Below are 12560 nucleotides of genomic sequence, written 5' to 3'. Positions count from 1 at the left end.
TTTACTGTGTAGCCGTCGCCCCAGCAGCAGCTCTCCCCTCCACCCCTCCTGTGCACGCAGCTCAACCAGGCCAGTGGATGCAGCTCGGTCCCCTGCTCTTTACCGCCCCCTGTTGCCTCACATCACTTCCTGCAGTCATCAACCTCCTCCAGCCCCCTCCTATCCTTCAGAAACACATACACACACGCACACGCACACGCACACGCACACGCACGCGCACGCACACGCGCGCGCACGCACACACACACACACACACTTACACACACATATCTCGCAGGAAAACATACTCCAGCCACTGCATCTACCCACAGAGGCTTTTTAAATTGCATTAATGTCTTATAGGCGCCCACAAGACTATCCATTAATGCCACAGACTGTGACTAAGACACAGCGCAGATATATTTACATGGTATTAGTGTGGAATATTAGTTAAGGATGAGTCTGGACCATTCCCCAGAGACCAGCCCTCCTCCTCGACCACCACCTGCAGCCACTCCCACTTCCTGTCCACCTATTGGCCAGTGCTGCACACACAGCCCCCCCCCCCTCCTCCATCCTCTCCACTGTGACGTACGATAGACCTGCCGTGTGACTCACGCTACTGTCCTTCTCTCTCCTCGCCCCCCCTTCCCCCCTCCCTCCCCCTCCACTGCCTCCCAACCCATCCCACCCTACCCCCCCCCCCCCTTAATCCCTCCCACACAGAGAATGACCAGCCCTCCCTCGTATGGTTTGACAGAGGCAAGTTTTATTTGACCTTTGAAGGTAAGTCCACGCGGCGCCCCCCTCCCCCGAGGATGTACCGTTAGCGTGTGCCCCCACCCCCCACCCCCCCTCCTCCTCCTCCACTCATCTGTCTGACGGTCACTTCCTTCTTCACTCTCGCTTGTTTTTCATTGGCTCGTCCGCCGCTCCGCCCCGCCTCCCTGGCTCTGTCGTGCCATGCCACTCTCACGTTTTAACACCGCGCTGCCCGTTCTGCGGCCCGTTTCATTTCTGTTCTTCCTTCCATCCCCTCATCCCGTTCCTTTCTGCCGTCACGCCTCCAGTGGCTCTCTCATCTCATCTCACATGCGGTGGCAGCCTATCGTTTCTTTTGTGCTCGTACTTCTTCACATTTCTTCACTAATCTTTTCTTTTTTTTGTTTTGCATCTCTTTTTGTGGGTCGGCTCTTTGATCCTTGGGCCTGTTTTCGTATGTCTGTCTTTCGGCTTCTGTTCTCACAGAATCGCTCAAGACGAACCATGTGTTGTTCTGTGCATGGCCCTTCTGTTTGTCTTTTGACAGTTTTTCTTTCTCTCTTTTTCTTTGGTTCCCTCCATCTCTTTACTCCCTGTACACATCTCTGTTTACATCTCTGTTCATGTCTTTGGTTCAGCGTTTGTCAGCTCATTCACTTCAGGTCTGCCCAAAGCGTGCATATAGCCTGTTTAGATTAAACAGGAGTGTCCCATCACTAGTCTAGGAGTACTTCTCTAAGCAAGAGTAGGAGATGTGAGTAGGGGAATTGTAACTGTGATGACTGATAAATGCCTAGAGCTAGAGATAGAGATCAATATGGATATAGATGCACTAGAAATGGAAACTCACATTACGATCAAAAATTGACCAAACATAATGTAGAACACTAGAAAGGTCACATCGAACCCCAACACACAGTATCATGTTTTGATATTTAATGTAATATTCCCAACGTTTTCCTCCACGGCAAAGAACCAGACATAACTCAGTCAGCAAGCTTACATGGATTGTTTTCAGGTCTGTGCTGTTGTCTCACCCATGAGTTGTTTTGAAGCATTCCCACTCTCCTTAGTTTGGTCATGTGCATTCGTGTGTTGTCTGAGGACACAGAAAGACCGTATGAAGGGTGAGGGTGAGATGAAGGATAGAAAAGAGAGGAGGGGAGAGGGAGGGAGAGAAGGGGAGAGAGAGAGAGAGAGAGGGAGAGAGAGTGGGGTGGCTTTGAAGTGTTCTCTGAGTTGCAAGAGGGATGCTGCTCTTGTCAGTAAGGAAACATTTACCGTAATTTCCCGACTATTAGCTGCGGCATACACATTGATTTTGATTCTGAAATGTCTTCAGCTGTGAGGTTAATACATGGGGGCAGTTAATATGGTATTAGTATGGTTTTGTTTAATTTTGCTAAAACACTGTCCTGCGGCTTATACACAATGTGGCTAATACACAGGAAATGGCTGTAGGTTACTGAGACAGAGGCTAGTGTTGCAGCCTACTGCTGGTCTTACTGTAGCAGGATCCTGTTATATCACTGCTTTATCTGGCTCCCTTCACCTCTTTCTATTCCTGTGTAGCTCTAGCTCGCTCTCGTTCACAATCACACACTCTTCTCCTCTGTTGCTTTCATCTCACTTGACTGCAATGATGTTTTAACTGTGAAACTGACTGGATTTTGTGTGTGTGTGTGTGTGTGTGTGTCTGTGTGCGTGTGTGTATGTGCACGTGTGTGTGTGTATGGGTATACGTGTGCGTATGTGCACGTGTATGTGTGTGTGTGTGTGTGTGTGTCTGCGTGTGTGTGTGTCTGCATATGTGTGTGTGTGTGTGTGTGTGTGTGTGTGTGCACGTGTGCGCACTCTAGGCTGCTCTCGAGGGCCTAGTCCACTCACTATGGGAGCCCAGGACACTCTGCCGGTGGCGGCGGCCTTCACCGAAACGGTCAACGCGTACTTCAAAGGGGCCGACCCCAGCAAGTAGGTCCATCAAAGTAGCCCTTTTATCTGAGAGCTGGCCGACAGCCGGCCTCACCTGCTTTAGCCTCCACCAAAGTCCAGCCCTCACCGAGGGCCAGGTGGACACGGCTGCTGCTGTTACTGAACTCATGACGTCCTGAATGTCAGAGGGGACACACTATCACCGTTAAAAGACAAAGAAATCCGCTATTAGTCACAGATATCCTATGGGAATGGGTTTAGAGGTTGAGGTCTTGGATATGGATACACTTCTGCTTTGATTGTTGATGTAATTCTTGTGTTTGAGACAGGATTCTATGCTAGGCACTGATATAGGCTATCTGTCAAGGATTAATGGATGGATAGATAGATAGATAGATGAATAGATAGGTGGTTGGATAGATGTATATGGATCAATGAATAGTTGATGCTGAAGCACGGTACTAGTAGACCTGTGTCTGTCTCTCAGGTGCGTGGTGAAGATCACAGGAGAGATGGTGCTGTCCTTCCCGGCAGGGATCACCCGGCACTTTGCCAACAACCCCGCACCTGCCGTGCTCACCTTCAGCATCAGCAACTACAACCGACTGGAGCACGTCCTCCCCAACCCCCAGCTTCTGTGCTGGTAATCCACATTCCTCATCACTTACTCCCCTCCACAGACAAACACACACACACACACACACACACACACACACACACAGGTGCACACAAATATGCCATTTTAAAGGGAACTAAATCACATTAAACCTTATGCCCTGACTGTTTGACATCATATTTACAACAGTGTTGGCTGCTTTCCAACAGCAACACAAAGCACACCCCATAATCACTTCAAATTAACAGGACACAGCCCACACACAAAGCATAGAAACAAAGCATAGAAACGAAACATTTCTCTTGCACACAGTCATTGTCTAGCTCTATGAATCCACACTCTCCACCTAATGGAGAAGCCCTTTTAGTCAGTGAGCACACATTAACCTGTGCTTCCCTTTCAGTGACACCACGCAGTCCAATTCCAACTCAAAGGAGTTCTGGGTGAACATGCCAAACCTGATGACGCACCTGAAGAAGGTGGCCGAGCAGAAGCCACAGGCCACCTACTACAACGTGGACATGCTGAAGTACCAGGTGATGACCTCCTATTTCTATGTCAAATACACCATTGAATGTAAATGCAGTTAACATGTGGTGGCGTTTTTGGTCTTGTTCTGCACATTTTGTAGAAATGAGTAGTGTATTTCTATGAGAGCTAAACAGAGAAAAATCTGATCAGGCTAGGTCAGTGAACTGTGTGTGTGTGTGTGTGTGTGTGTGTGTGTGTGTGTGTCAGGTGTCGGCGCAAGGTCTCCAGTCGACTCCTTTGAGCTTGGCCTCCAACTGGCGCTGTGAGCCCACCAGCACAGACCTCCGAATAGACTACAAATACAACGGAGACGCCATGACAACGGCCGTCGCCCTCAACAACGTCCAGTTCCTCATCCCCGTGGACGGAGGCGTCAGCAAGCTGCAAGCAGTGCTTCCACCAGCTGCCTGGTAAGGAACTGGCCAGACCATAGACTGTCTATGGGTCAGACCAACATGTGGGTTAAGAAGAGTAGCTCTCTCTCCTTCAACTCGAATTCCCTCCCTCCTGAGCCCCACATTGGACTCTAACCAGATTAATCAGGATTAATTAAGATTAATTATTGAGGATATTTGTCAGCAATAATCTAAATTTTGTAAAAAAAAAAACAACCAAAAAACAGCTTTTGAGCCCTTTTGGCAGTAATGCTATTTTCCCACCCTCTCCCCTTGAAGAGCTATGTCTGAATGCGATACCCTTGACATTGAGTGGGTTTTGTTTTGGTTCCTGTTCTCCGCTAAAGAATTTGACCCAGCCGCTTGAACATTTGGGCTAATGAGAGTTGAGGAGTGCAGACTCCAAATGGGCTAGAGGGAATGGGACTTCAGCAGGATGAAAGGAGAGCAGATAAATGAATTCTCTTTCATTTCAATCCCTAAGGAATGCCGAGCAGCAGAGAATCCTGTGGAAGATTCCAGATATTTCTCTCAAGTCTGAGAATGGAGGTAAGCCAGTCCATAGTCTCTCATCCACTGAAGGACATCCCAGCCATATTAAGCCTCCTGTCCACATCTATTTAAAGGTTGTATCAGCGATTGCAGGCCCAAACATAAAGGATCACATTCATCTAATCTTTCCCTGCGATCTGCTAGCTGCCTGCCCCATAAACAGGCCATCAAAAAAACACGTCTCTGTAGGCCTACGCAGTCAAGGCTCTGAGATCTGCACACAAAACACAATTGGTGCTACCAACTACTCAAAGCCAAAATAAATAGTGTTCCAACCCATCACTGACCGGGCGTTGGGTGTTGTGGGTTTTTTTGCGCTCGTGCACGGATTCACGCGAAGCCGAAGCTGAAGGAGGGCAGCGTCTGCCATTATCTGGAGCCGTCAACGAACAAGTGGATTAATGGCTGAATCAATCCCCAAGAGGAGGAGGGGTCGGGCGAGGGAATATCATCGTGTCTCTTCCAAGACAAGAATGAGTGTCATCGAGGTTGAACGTCAATCAAAGTATTGTGTGTCTGTCGCTTTAAGAAATGCGTGTTCATGATCTTTTTTTTTTCATGATGCACGAAAACACGGAAGGGAGGGGCGAGCCAGGTCGGTTTGTTTGGGATCTCGCTACAAACACCCAACAGAAGTCACGTCACCCGCAATCGCTGATACAACCTTTAAGTAGCCACTGAGGCATTCAATAATCCGAGTGTATTACAAATGTGAATGGGTCCAATATTTGCAAAGACAAATGTGTGTTAACATTAAAGACATGATCAGGTGTAATAATGTTTACATTATCGCATAAAAGACCAGATCATGTTGACGCACACGATTACTGAGGCTGAACAGCTGATGTCATCTCTACTCCTACTGTGTTTGGCAGTGCCCTCTTGTGTCTAGAAAATGTATTGCCATTATTCTTTGCAGACAAGCACTCTTTGCAATGTTTTTGTTTAGTGAGAATGTGTGTGTGTGTGTGTGTGTGTGTGTGTGTGTGTGTGTGTGTGTGTGTGTGCGCTTGCATGTTGATCTACTTCACTCCATTCCTCTATATCTCCCTCAGGTGTGGGGTCCCTGTTGGCCAGGTTCCAGTTGACCGAGGGTCCTAGTAAGCCAGCTCCACTGGCTGTGCAGTTCACTAGTGAGGGCAGCAACCTGTCTGGCTGCGACATCAAGCTTGTGGGTCCTGGCTACCGCTTCTCCCTCATCAAGAAGAGGTTTGCTGCAGGTAAGCTGGCATCGAGCTGGAGAGAGATTATCAGATAATGACGTCATAGTGCTGTTTAATATTGTAAACGACATTCTCGAGTATATGGGCTTATTTGATATTATTGCTAATGTTACTGTTGAAATGAAAAGTGTATTTACCTTGTTTAACAAATGTGTTTTTGTAATTTTCAGGAAAATATTTGGCTGAGTAATCAACACTACTGATCTAGACAATGGAGATTCACTTCTCTGGACTGAATAAGTAAAAAAAAGAAAACAGGAAGAAAAATGACAAGGAAAAAAAACACACAAGGACAGACTAACATACCAACTCCCTACACTGTAAGAAACTCCCTTTCTATACATACAAGAAACTGGACAGTTCTATGGTGTTGTATAACTTGCATATAGAATTGTTGGCCGTTTTAGGGTGTACTACTTCTTGTATTTGTAAACTGTATTAATTTCCAAACATCCATATTGCAGCAGTTAGACCCTCTCTGGTTTACCCTCCTTTGCAGTTAGACTCTGTGTTCTGTCAGACGTGTAGTGTTTCTCCAACCCTCTTACTGTGGCTGCCTGACAACTCAACATGAATCAGCAAGCTGGACATACAGCCAGTGAGTGTCCATTCAGTTGTAGAGACCTGCAGTTTGCAAGACTTTATTTTTGGTTCATCACTGTGACGATAATCATCCAGTAATATGTGACTGCAAGGAATCAGATTGGTGGCGTCACTATCCAGCAAAGAAAAGAGTTGCTCTGCTAATAGTTAGCATCTCATACAGTCAATACAGTCAATACAGTCTCAAATGCAATCGGCAACAGGCTGAATAGCTTTTCTCACATGTTCTGGACAGTAGTATATGACACATTTTTGTTTCATTAATAACTAATTGATACATATTTATATTTAAGGGACAGATTTTCTGATTTCATTGAGGAGATAACGATTTGATCCAGAGCTGATGGTGTAATCCGTTGTTTGTGTTTCCACAATGGCATAGAGATTTAATTGAATCATTTCTGTTTGTTGTTAGTTTGTTTTCATGGTTAGCTGAACTGAACTGAGTACTCAGGCAGCTACAGTTATGAACAAAGTCCTGCTTGCAATATTTACAAAAGAAAAAACATTTTCCCATGAAAAAGTTCAAGTGTCATTTTAAATTGATAATGTATATCTTAAAGGGCGTTTGGTGTTTTTGTTGTATTGTTAAATAGCCTTTCTGTTGTTCTTGAAACAGCAGTGTTAGACTTCAGAGTACATGACAGCATTCTATTTTTATTTATTGACAATTCTAATTTGTTGTAAAAAAATAAATATGTGAACTGTATATGAATAGACTTTGAATGGTATCAGGATTTAGGGTCCTTAAAGTTATAAATAACTGATTTTTTGTTATCTGTGTAGTTGGGTAAACTGTGTACAGTGTAATGCTGAGCTATAATTTTTAACTTTATTTCAGATATAATTTTTTAACTCAAGTGCAACAGAAGATTTGAGCTATATAAATATATATAAAAAATAAATATATATGGGTGGGGGTTAAAAAAAAAAAAACACAAGGAAGAAAAAAAAAACATGATCTACCTGAACGAATCATGCTTTTTGAAAGCAGTGTTACATCCAGTAGAAGTGCACTGTAAGAAATGACGAGGATTGTCTGCTGTTTGACATGGCGAGCGCTTTCACCATCCACGCCACGCTGACGTGTTTGTCCCCAGCTCCCCCCCCCCTCCCTGTGCATTCTATCCATCAGCTGGAGCATGAGCCCCGATCAAAAACCCACCCCGTGCTTGAACCCATGGCTTTACTTTGCATACAGTAATGGTCTCTGTGAGATGACAAGAGTAAGGTTTGGGGGGTTTAGATGACCAAATTTTGTTTTTGTTTTTGTTTTGTATTTAATGTTATGTGTGTATTCTGGGGGAAAAGCCTGTGAAATGAATTTCAGTTTGAGTATTTTTAAAAAATGTTAAAATGACAAAGAGAAAAGGAATATTGTTTTATGTGCGAACAAAATATTCCACTGTGCTACTGTTGATCTTCCCAGTTGCTCTGCTATTTCATACTGAGAACAAACATCAGTGTCATTTACTTTTGGAAGTCTGCTGCAGACGTGACGACGGTTTAAAAAAGAACATGGTGCTTCATGATGCTACATGGCAACCTTCATAGGCTAAAAGTGGAAACAGTCAAAACAGAGTATGACATCGCTACTCATTTACATATTCCCTGACCCTCCTGTGTTGTTTGGTCTCTCCAAAACTAGTGCTAATCATATAATTCAAAGAAGACCTAATGTGTGGTTTGTACCTATGAATGGTGTTATGCAGTTCTATGTGGCTGAAGCTATGTATGTCTACACTGTCCCAAAGTGAAATGTTTCCCTGATGAGTTGAAGAAGAATAGAGCTTTATGTTGAGTCGGGGGGTGAGAGGAAGTGTGCGTGTGTGTGTTGGCGTGTGTGTGCGTGCGTGCATGTGTGTGCGTGTGTGGGTGTGTGTGTGTGTGTGCGTGCGTGCGTTTGTGTGTGTGTGTGTATGTGCGTTCAGGTGGGTTGTGGTGGGTTCGGGTTTGTGCTGTAACAGACTGCTGTAGACCTGTTTCCATCTCTTCCCAGCAAAATGTGCTGTGTTTGTATAAACCATGTGAACGATGAACAGAGATATAGTTTGCTCTTCCCAAACCAATAAAAGTTCTGAGCTGGACACACACTTGGTGCACTCATTTTGCACACACACATACATCCTGTCATTTTGGACATTCGTTCTGTGTTATGGTCATGCCTGGAATGATTTAGTACCCATTGCTTTTTTTGTACATAAAACTGAATTCACCATTTTCAATAACAATCTCTAGGATTCCCATGCGGCTTGGCTAATCTTACAGTACAAATGAAAAACCCATCAGCCATTTGCACTTAGAGCAATTTGAATATTTATCTTTCGAATTTCTTATAACAAAAGACAAAAGTGGCCATTTGGGTTCTGTAAACAATTGGAGTGCTTTTGAATACTCAGTTGACACAGTTTGCTCTGCTTCTAAACACCTACAGGTGTTTCTGCAGTCAACATGGTTACCGAACAAATGCTATAATCCATTAATATGCCTTGACTTCATTTATAGTCAGAATAGCTGCTACACACAGCATAAAGTTCTCTGTTCCCTTCTCCATGCTAGTCACCATATCCATAGCACAGATACTAAATATGCAAACGTTTCATGCAATGCATTTGAATGTCCCATTTTCTTTTTTCTTTTCTTTTCTTTTTTAAAAAAGATAATGCAAAATGACCCCTACTCATTGCTGTTCTTGAAGATGTTATGTGAATTTTCTTGGTAATAAAGTAAGGAATACAAAATTCATTTACTTAGTCTGGTTCGTTTCTCTACTGAGTATTACACAGTCTGTGCTCAGAGACTACTGCTGTTTTGCTCTTCACTTGTGACACAATTTCAGTTGTGTGGCTATCAGATTAGTTGTGCTGCTTTTCCAAAATCAGAATGATCCAATTCATCTAATTCGCCTAAAGAAAAAAAAAGTGTTGCCCTACATGGTGTGCTTAGGAAGTCGGTGCAGGACATTTGTCAGTTGCAATGGTTTGGACCCAATGTGAAATGTGTGGTTGTTTTCCTCGTTGTTTTGTTGTATTTCATTCTAAGATGGAGCAGCAGTGTTTGCCATGCTTGAATATGATAAGGTAGCATACGGATCATGTAAGTGACTCAATACTTCGCCTTGGCGTATTTTGCTATTGTATTTATTAGACAAAGCATGCAAAATATACAGTGCATTAAGACCTCCAAAAATTGATTTAGTCCAGAATGGTATCCCATTCCTTGTTTTGACCCCATGATTCAAATAGTGGGTCTACATTCACATAGGCATGTGGGTATAGCATCTTCCCTTTGAATCAAAGCCATTTATGTGTGAGTGGAGGCAGTCCAGTGCATAGTATCACACAGTTTATTTAAAGTTTAAAGTTACACTTGTGTGTTAATGTCAGACTGCAACTGATTGATTGCTCTGTGGAATTAAGACCTGATTCTTGTCAGTATGTTGACATTGTACAGAGACGATCGATCAATTCCAGCCTGGCGTTAGCCCACGTGTTGTAATTGTCTATTGATCACTAAAATCAAATCATTTGTATTGTAAAAAGCTGTGGATAGGTACTGAAGTGATGGTGCTGGATCAGACCGTGAGAGCTCCATGGGTGACGTCTGTGGTGGATGTGTGGCAGGTGGAGACCCCGAGGCGACTGCTCCTCAGCACAGGAAGGTGAGGTCGCTCTTGCGACAGCCCATCTGGCAGCACATGTTGGTGAGCACGTGGTTCAGGTCTCGTTTGCTCAGGTCTGACGCCAGGCTGTCCCCCTGGCCCTCCGCGCTGCTCTGCTCTCCACCAGACATGCCTGCACACACAACACAATGGCCATGTGTCACTATGAAGTCTCACTTCTGCTGCTGAGCCAATGGGATTCACAGGAGCCAAGTTAACAGAAGTCTTACCGACCTCAAAATGAAAGTTACAGTGAGTATCTGGGAAAGAGCACGGGAGATTTCTACACCAACCCAGTGCTTCACACAGGCAGGACTAAGAGGTAATATATAACCCCTTATAGTTTCAGTTCAATTACATTCAGAAACAAATGTGCAATGCTGACTTGAAATTGTAGAGGTGAAAATATTTTACACCATTTCAATAAGCTATAATTATTATTGCTTGGCATGCACTCATTCAAATTATATCTGATGCCACAACTTGGTTATACTTCTCCACAACTGCTAGAGTACACAAATATTGAAAGTCTTATTTGTCTGTTACTAGTACTAATGAAGCATGCACAGCCAAAGGGAGATGTATTAGATGGGGTTCTGTATAAGCAAAGAATGTTTGCTATTACTGTGTTTTAATGCACTTCTACCCACAAGTCTAAGGTCTACACAGTGACAGCCAGACACAACTAAATGTGATTTAATGAATCAATCCATAAATATAAATTATGGATTACAAATGAACAGTAAACACGCCTTCCCTTGGCCTGTTTTCATCGGTTTGTTGAAATACCAGAGCACAAGCCAAGCATCTGTTTCTGTTGCACAGTTTGGTTACTGTAAGGGACTTCACACATTAAAGAAATTCTTTCAGACGAGGCCAGTTCTGAAACAAACAAAGTTGTTTTTCGCAGAACAACAATGCAGTAGTCCACTATGGTTCAGGAAAGTTCATATACTGTACCAATACAGTGTACGCTAAGATAAAGTAATTTCCTGCATATAAGCCACATTGTGTAAAAGCAGCAGGACAGTGTTTTATGCAAGTTAAAAGAAACAAAACCATATTAACAACACCATATTAACTACCCCCATGTATTAACCTCATAGCTGAAAAAATGTTGCAAAATCAATGTATAAGCCGCGGCTTATAGTCGGGAAATTACAGTGTGACGAGGTGCACTCGTACCTGCTGTCAGACGACAGCAGGACTGCGTTAACTCACCCTCCAGGTCTCGTTGGTTGAGAAGCCTCCTCCACCTGGAGCCTCCGCAGGTGTAGACGACGGCGCGGATGAACTCGCGGCCGCACAGCTTCACGGCCTTCATGTCGCCGCCGCCGCCGCGCACCTCCGTCAGCGTGCACAGCGCGCACAGCAGCAGCAGCGCCAGCACGGGCAGACTCAGCGGCCGCATCATGCACCTCGACTGCTCTCGAGCTCTCCGAAGCGCTCTGGGGATGGAAGCTGATGAGCACAGGCTGGATGGAGCGTTCCCTGCAGCTGGTCAGACTGTGATGTAGAGGAGGGGGGGATGGTGGTCTGTCTCTGGACTGGTGCTGTTTGTTGTCAGTCCCTCATATATATTGGGAATGTCCACTCCGGGGCAAGCCCACTCCCCCACTGTATAGGCTAACAGTGGCCCCACCACCCTCCACCCCCGCTGCCATGGCTTCACCAAGCTGACGGGTTTATGTTTCCGCTCATCTCTTTACAATGCCATTTGGGAAGGGAAGAGAGTGATTCCCATCAGGTCATAAGTGTTTTTATGACTGTCATGTACAATTCAATTACATCCCTTTCGGACTGGGGAGTGGCCTCCAAACATCTCTACTTAAATATGATGATTGCCATGACCTTCTCTAATGTACAGCTAATCGACTCACAGGGCCAGGAGGACGGCCCGGTCAGCCAGGCCTGTGTTTTATCTGGACCTACATCTGCTGAGCAGATAGCCTCTCTAGTCAGAGAGCTGCCCGGGATTTCCATGTGTCAGGAGAATGTGGACAAATACTGTAATTTCACCCAAGGTCCTTTTTCATTGACGTTTTTTCACAGTCACATTTGCCCACATTGGACAAGTGGTTTATGCTGTTCAAACGCTTGTTTGGCATCTCAAGTGTCACCTTTTAGGGGGTCCCAGTTGTTTACTGGCATGGCATGATGTCACCTCCCCATCAGGATAATGTTATTACTAAAAATGCTTTAGTTTCTGATCCATAAAACGTGTCATCTGTCATCACAAGCACACTGACTGACCTTGTTTCTTTGTCTAGACATAGAACATCAGTTTAGAGGACAATTATTTCTCC

General features: G+C 44.6%; 2 protein-coding genes across 4 annotated transcripts in view; one reads left to right on the top strand and one right to left on the bottom strand.

Annotated features, from left to right (window-relative positions):
- sgip1a (SH3GL interacting endocytic adaptor 1a) overlaps window positions 1-9338 on the top strand; it is a 67805-nt gene extending 58467 nt beyond the window's left edge. For all 3 annotated transcript variants that reach the window (XM_062556224.1, XM_062556226.1, XM_062556225.1), the window contains 8 exons: window positions 706-765; window positions 2601-2712; window positions 3161-3316; window positions 3693-3825; window positions 4028-4230; window positions 4700-4764; window positions 5823-5987; window positions 6161-9338. In XM_062556224.1, the coding sequence (XP_062412208.1) occupies window positions 706-765; window positions 2601-2712; window positions 3161-3316; window positions 3693-3825; window positions 4028-4230; window positions 4700-4764; window positions 5823-5987; window positions 6161-6180 (914 nt within the window). In that variant the 3' untranslated portion in view covers window positions 6181-9338. The remainder of the gene's footprint in view (window positions 1-705; window positions 766-2600; window positions 2713-3160; window positions 3317-3692; window positions 3826-4027; window positions 4231-4699; window positions 4765-5822; window positions 5988-6160) is intronic.
- A 510-nt stretch (window positions 9339-9848) lies between these two features.
- insl5a (insulin-like 5a) lies at window positions 9849-11665 on the bottom strand. Its single transcript, XM_062556773.1, has 2 exons — window positions 11476-11665; window positions 9849-10387 (listed from the first exon to the last, which is right to left on the bottom strand). Exons 1-2 carry the CDS (start codon window positions 11663-11665, stop codon window positions 10242-10244), a joined length of 336 nt encoding a protein of 111 aa, XP_062412757.1. The 3' UTR covers window positions 9849-10241.
- Window positions 11666-12560: the final 895 nt, after the last annotated feature.

The sequence above is a fragment of the Sardina pilchardus genome, chromosome 15, assembly GCF_963854185.1.
Source record: "Sardina pilchardus chromosome 15, fSarPil1.1, whole genome shotgun sequence".
Taxonomy (NCBI): Eukaryota; Metazoa; Chordata; class Actinopteri; order Clupeiformes; family Clupeidae; genus Sardina; species Sardina pilchardus.
This window is presented reverse-complemented; position numbering and strand designations above follow the sequence as displayed.

Bases quoted from the DNA above. Each gene is read 5' to 3' on its own strand.
- insl5a (XM_062556773.1), bottom strand. From the start codon at position 11,665: ATGCGGCCGCTGAGTCTGCCCGTGCTGGCGCTGCTGCTGCTGTGCGCG. The intron at 10,388-11,475 runs GTGAGTTAACGC...TTGTGTGTGCAG, and splicing joins CAACCAACGAGACCTGGAGG to GCATGTCTGGTGGAGAGCAG.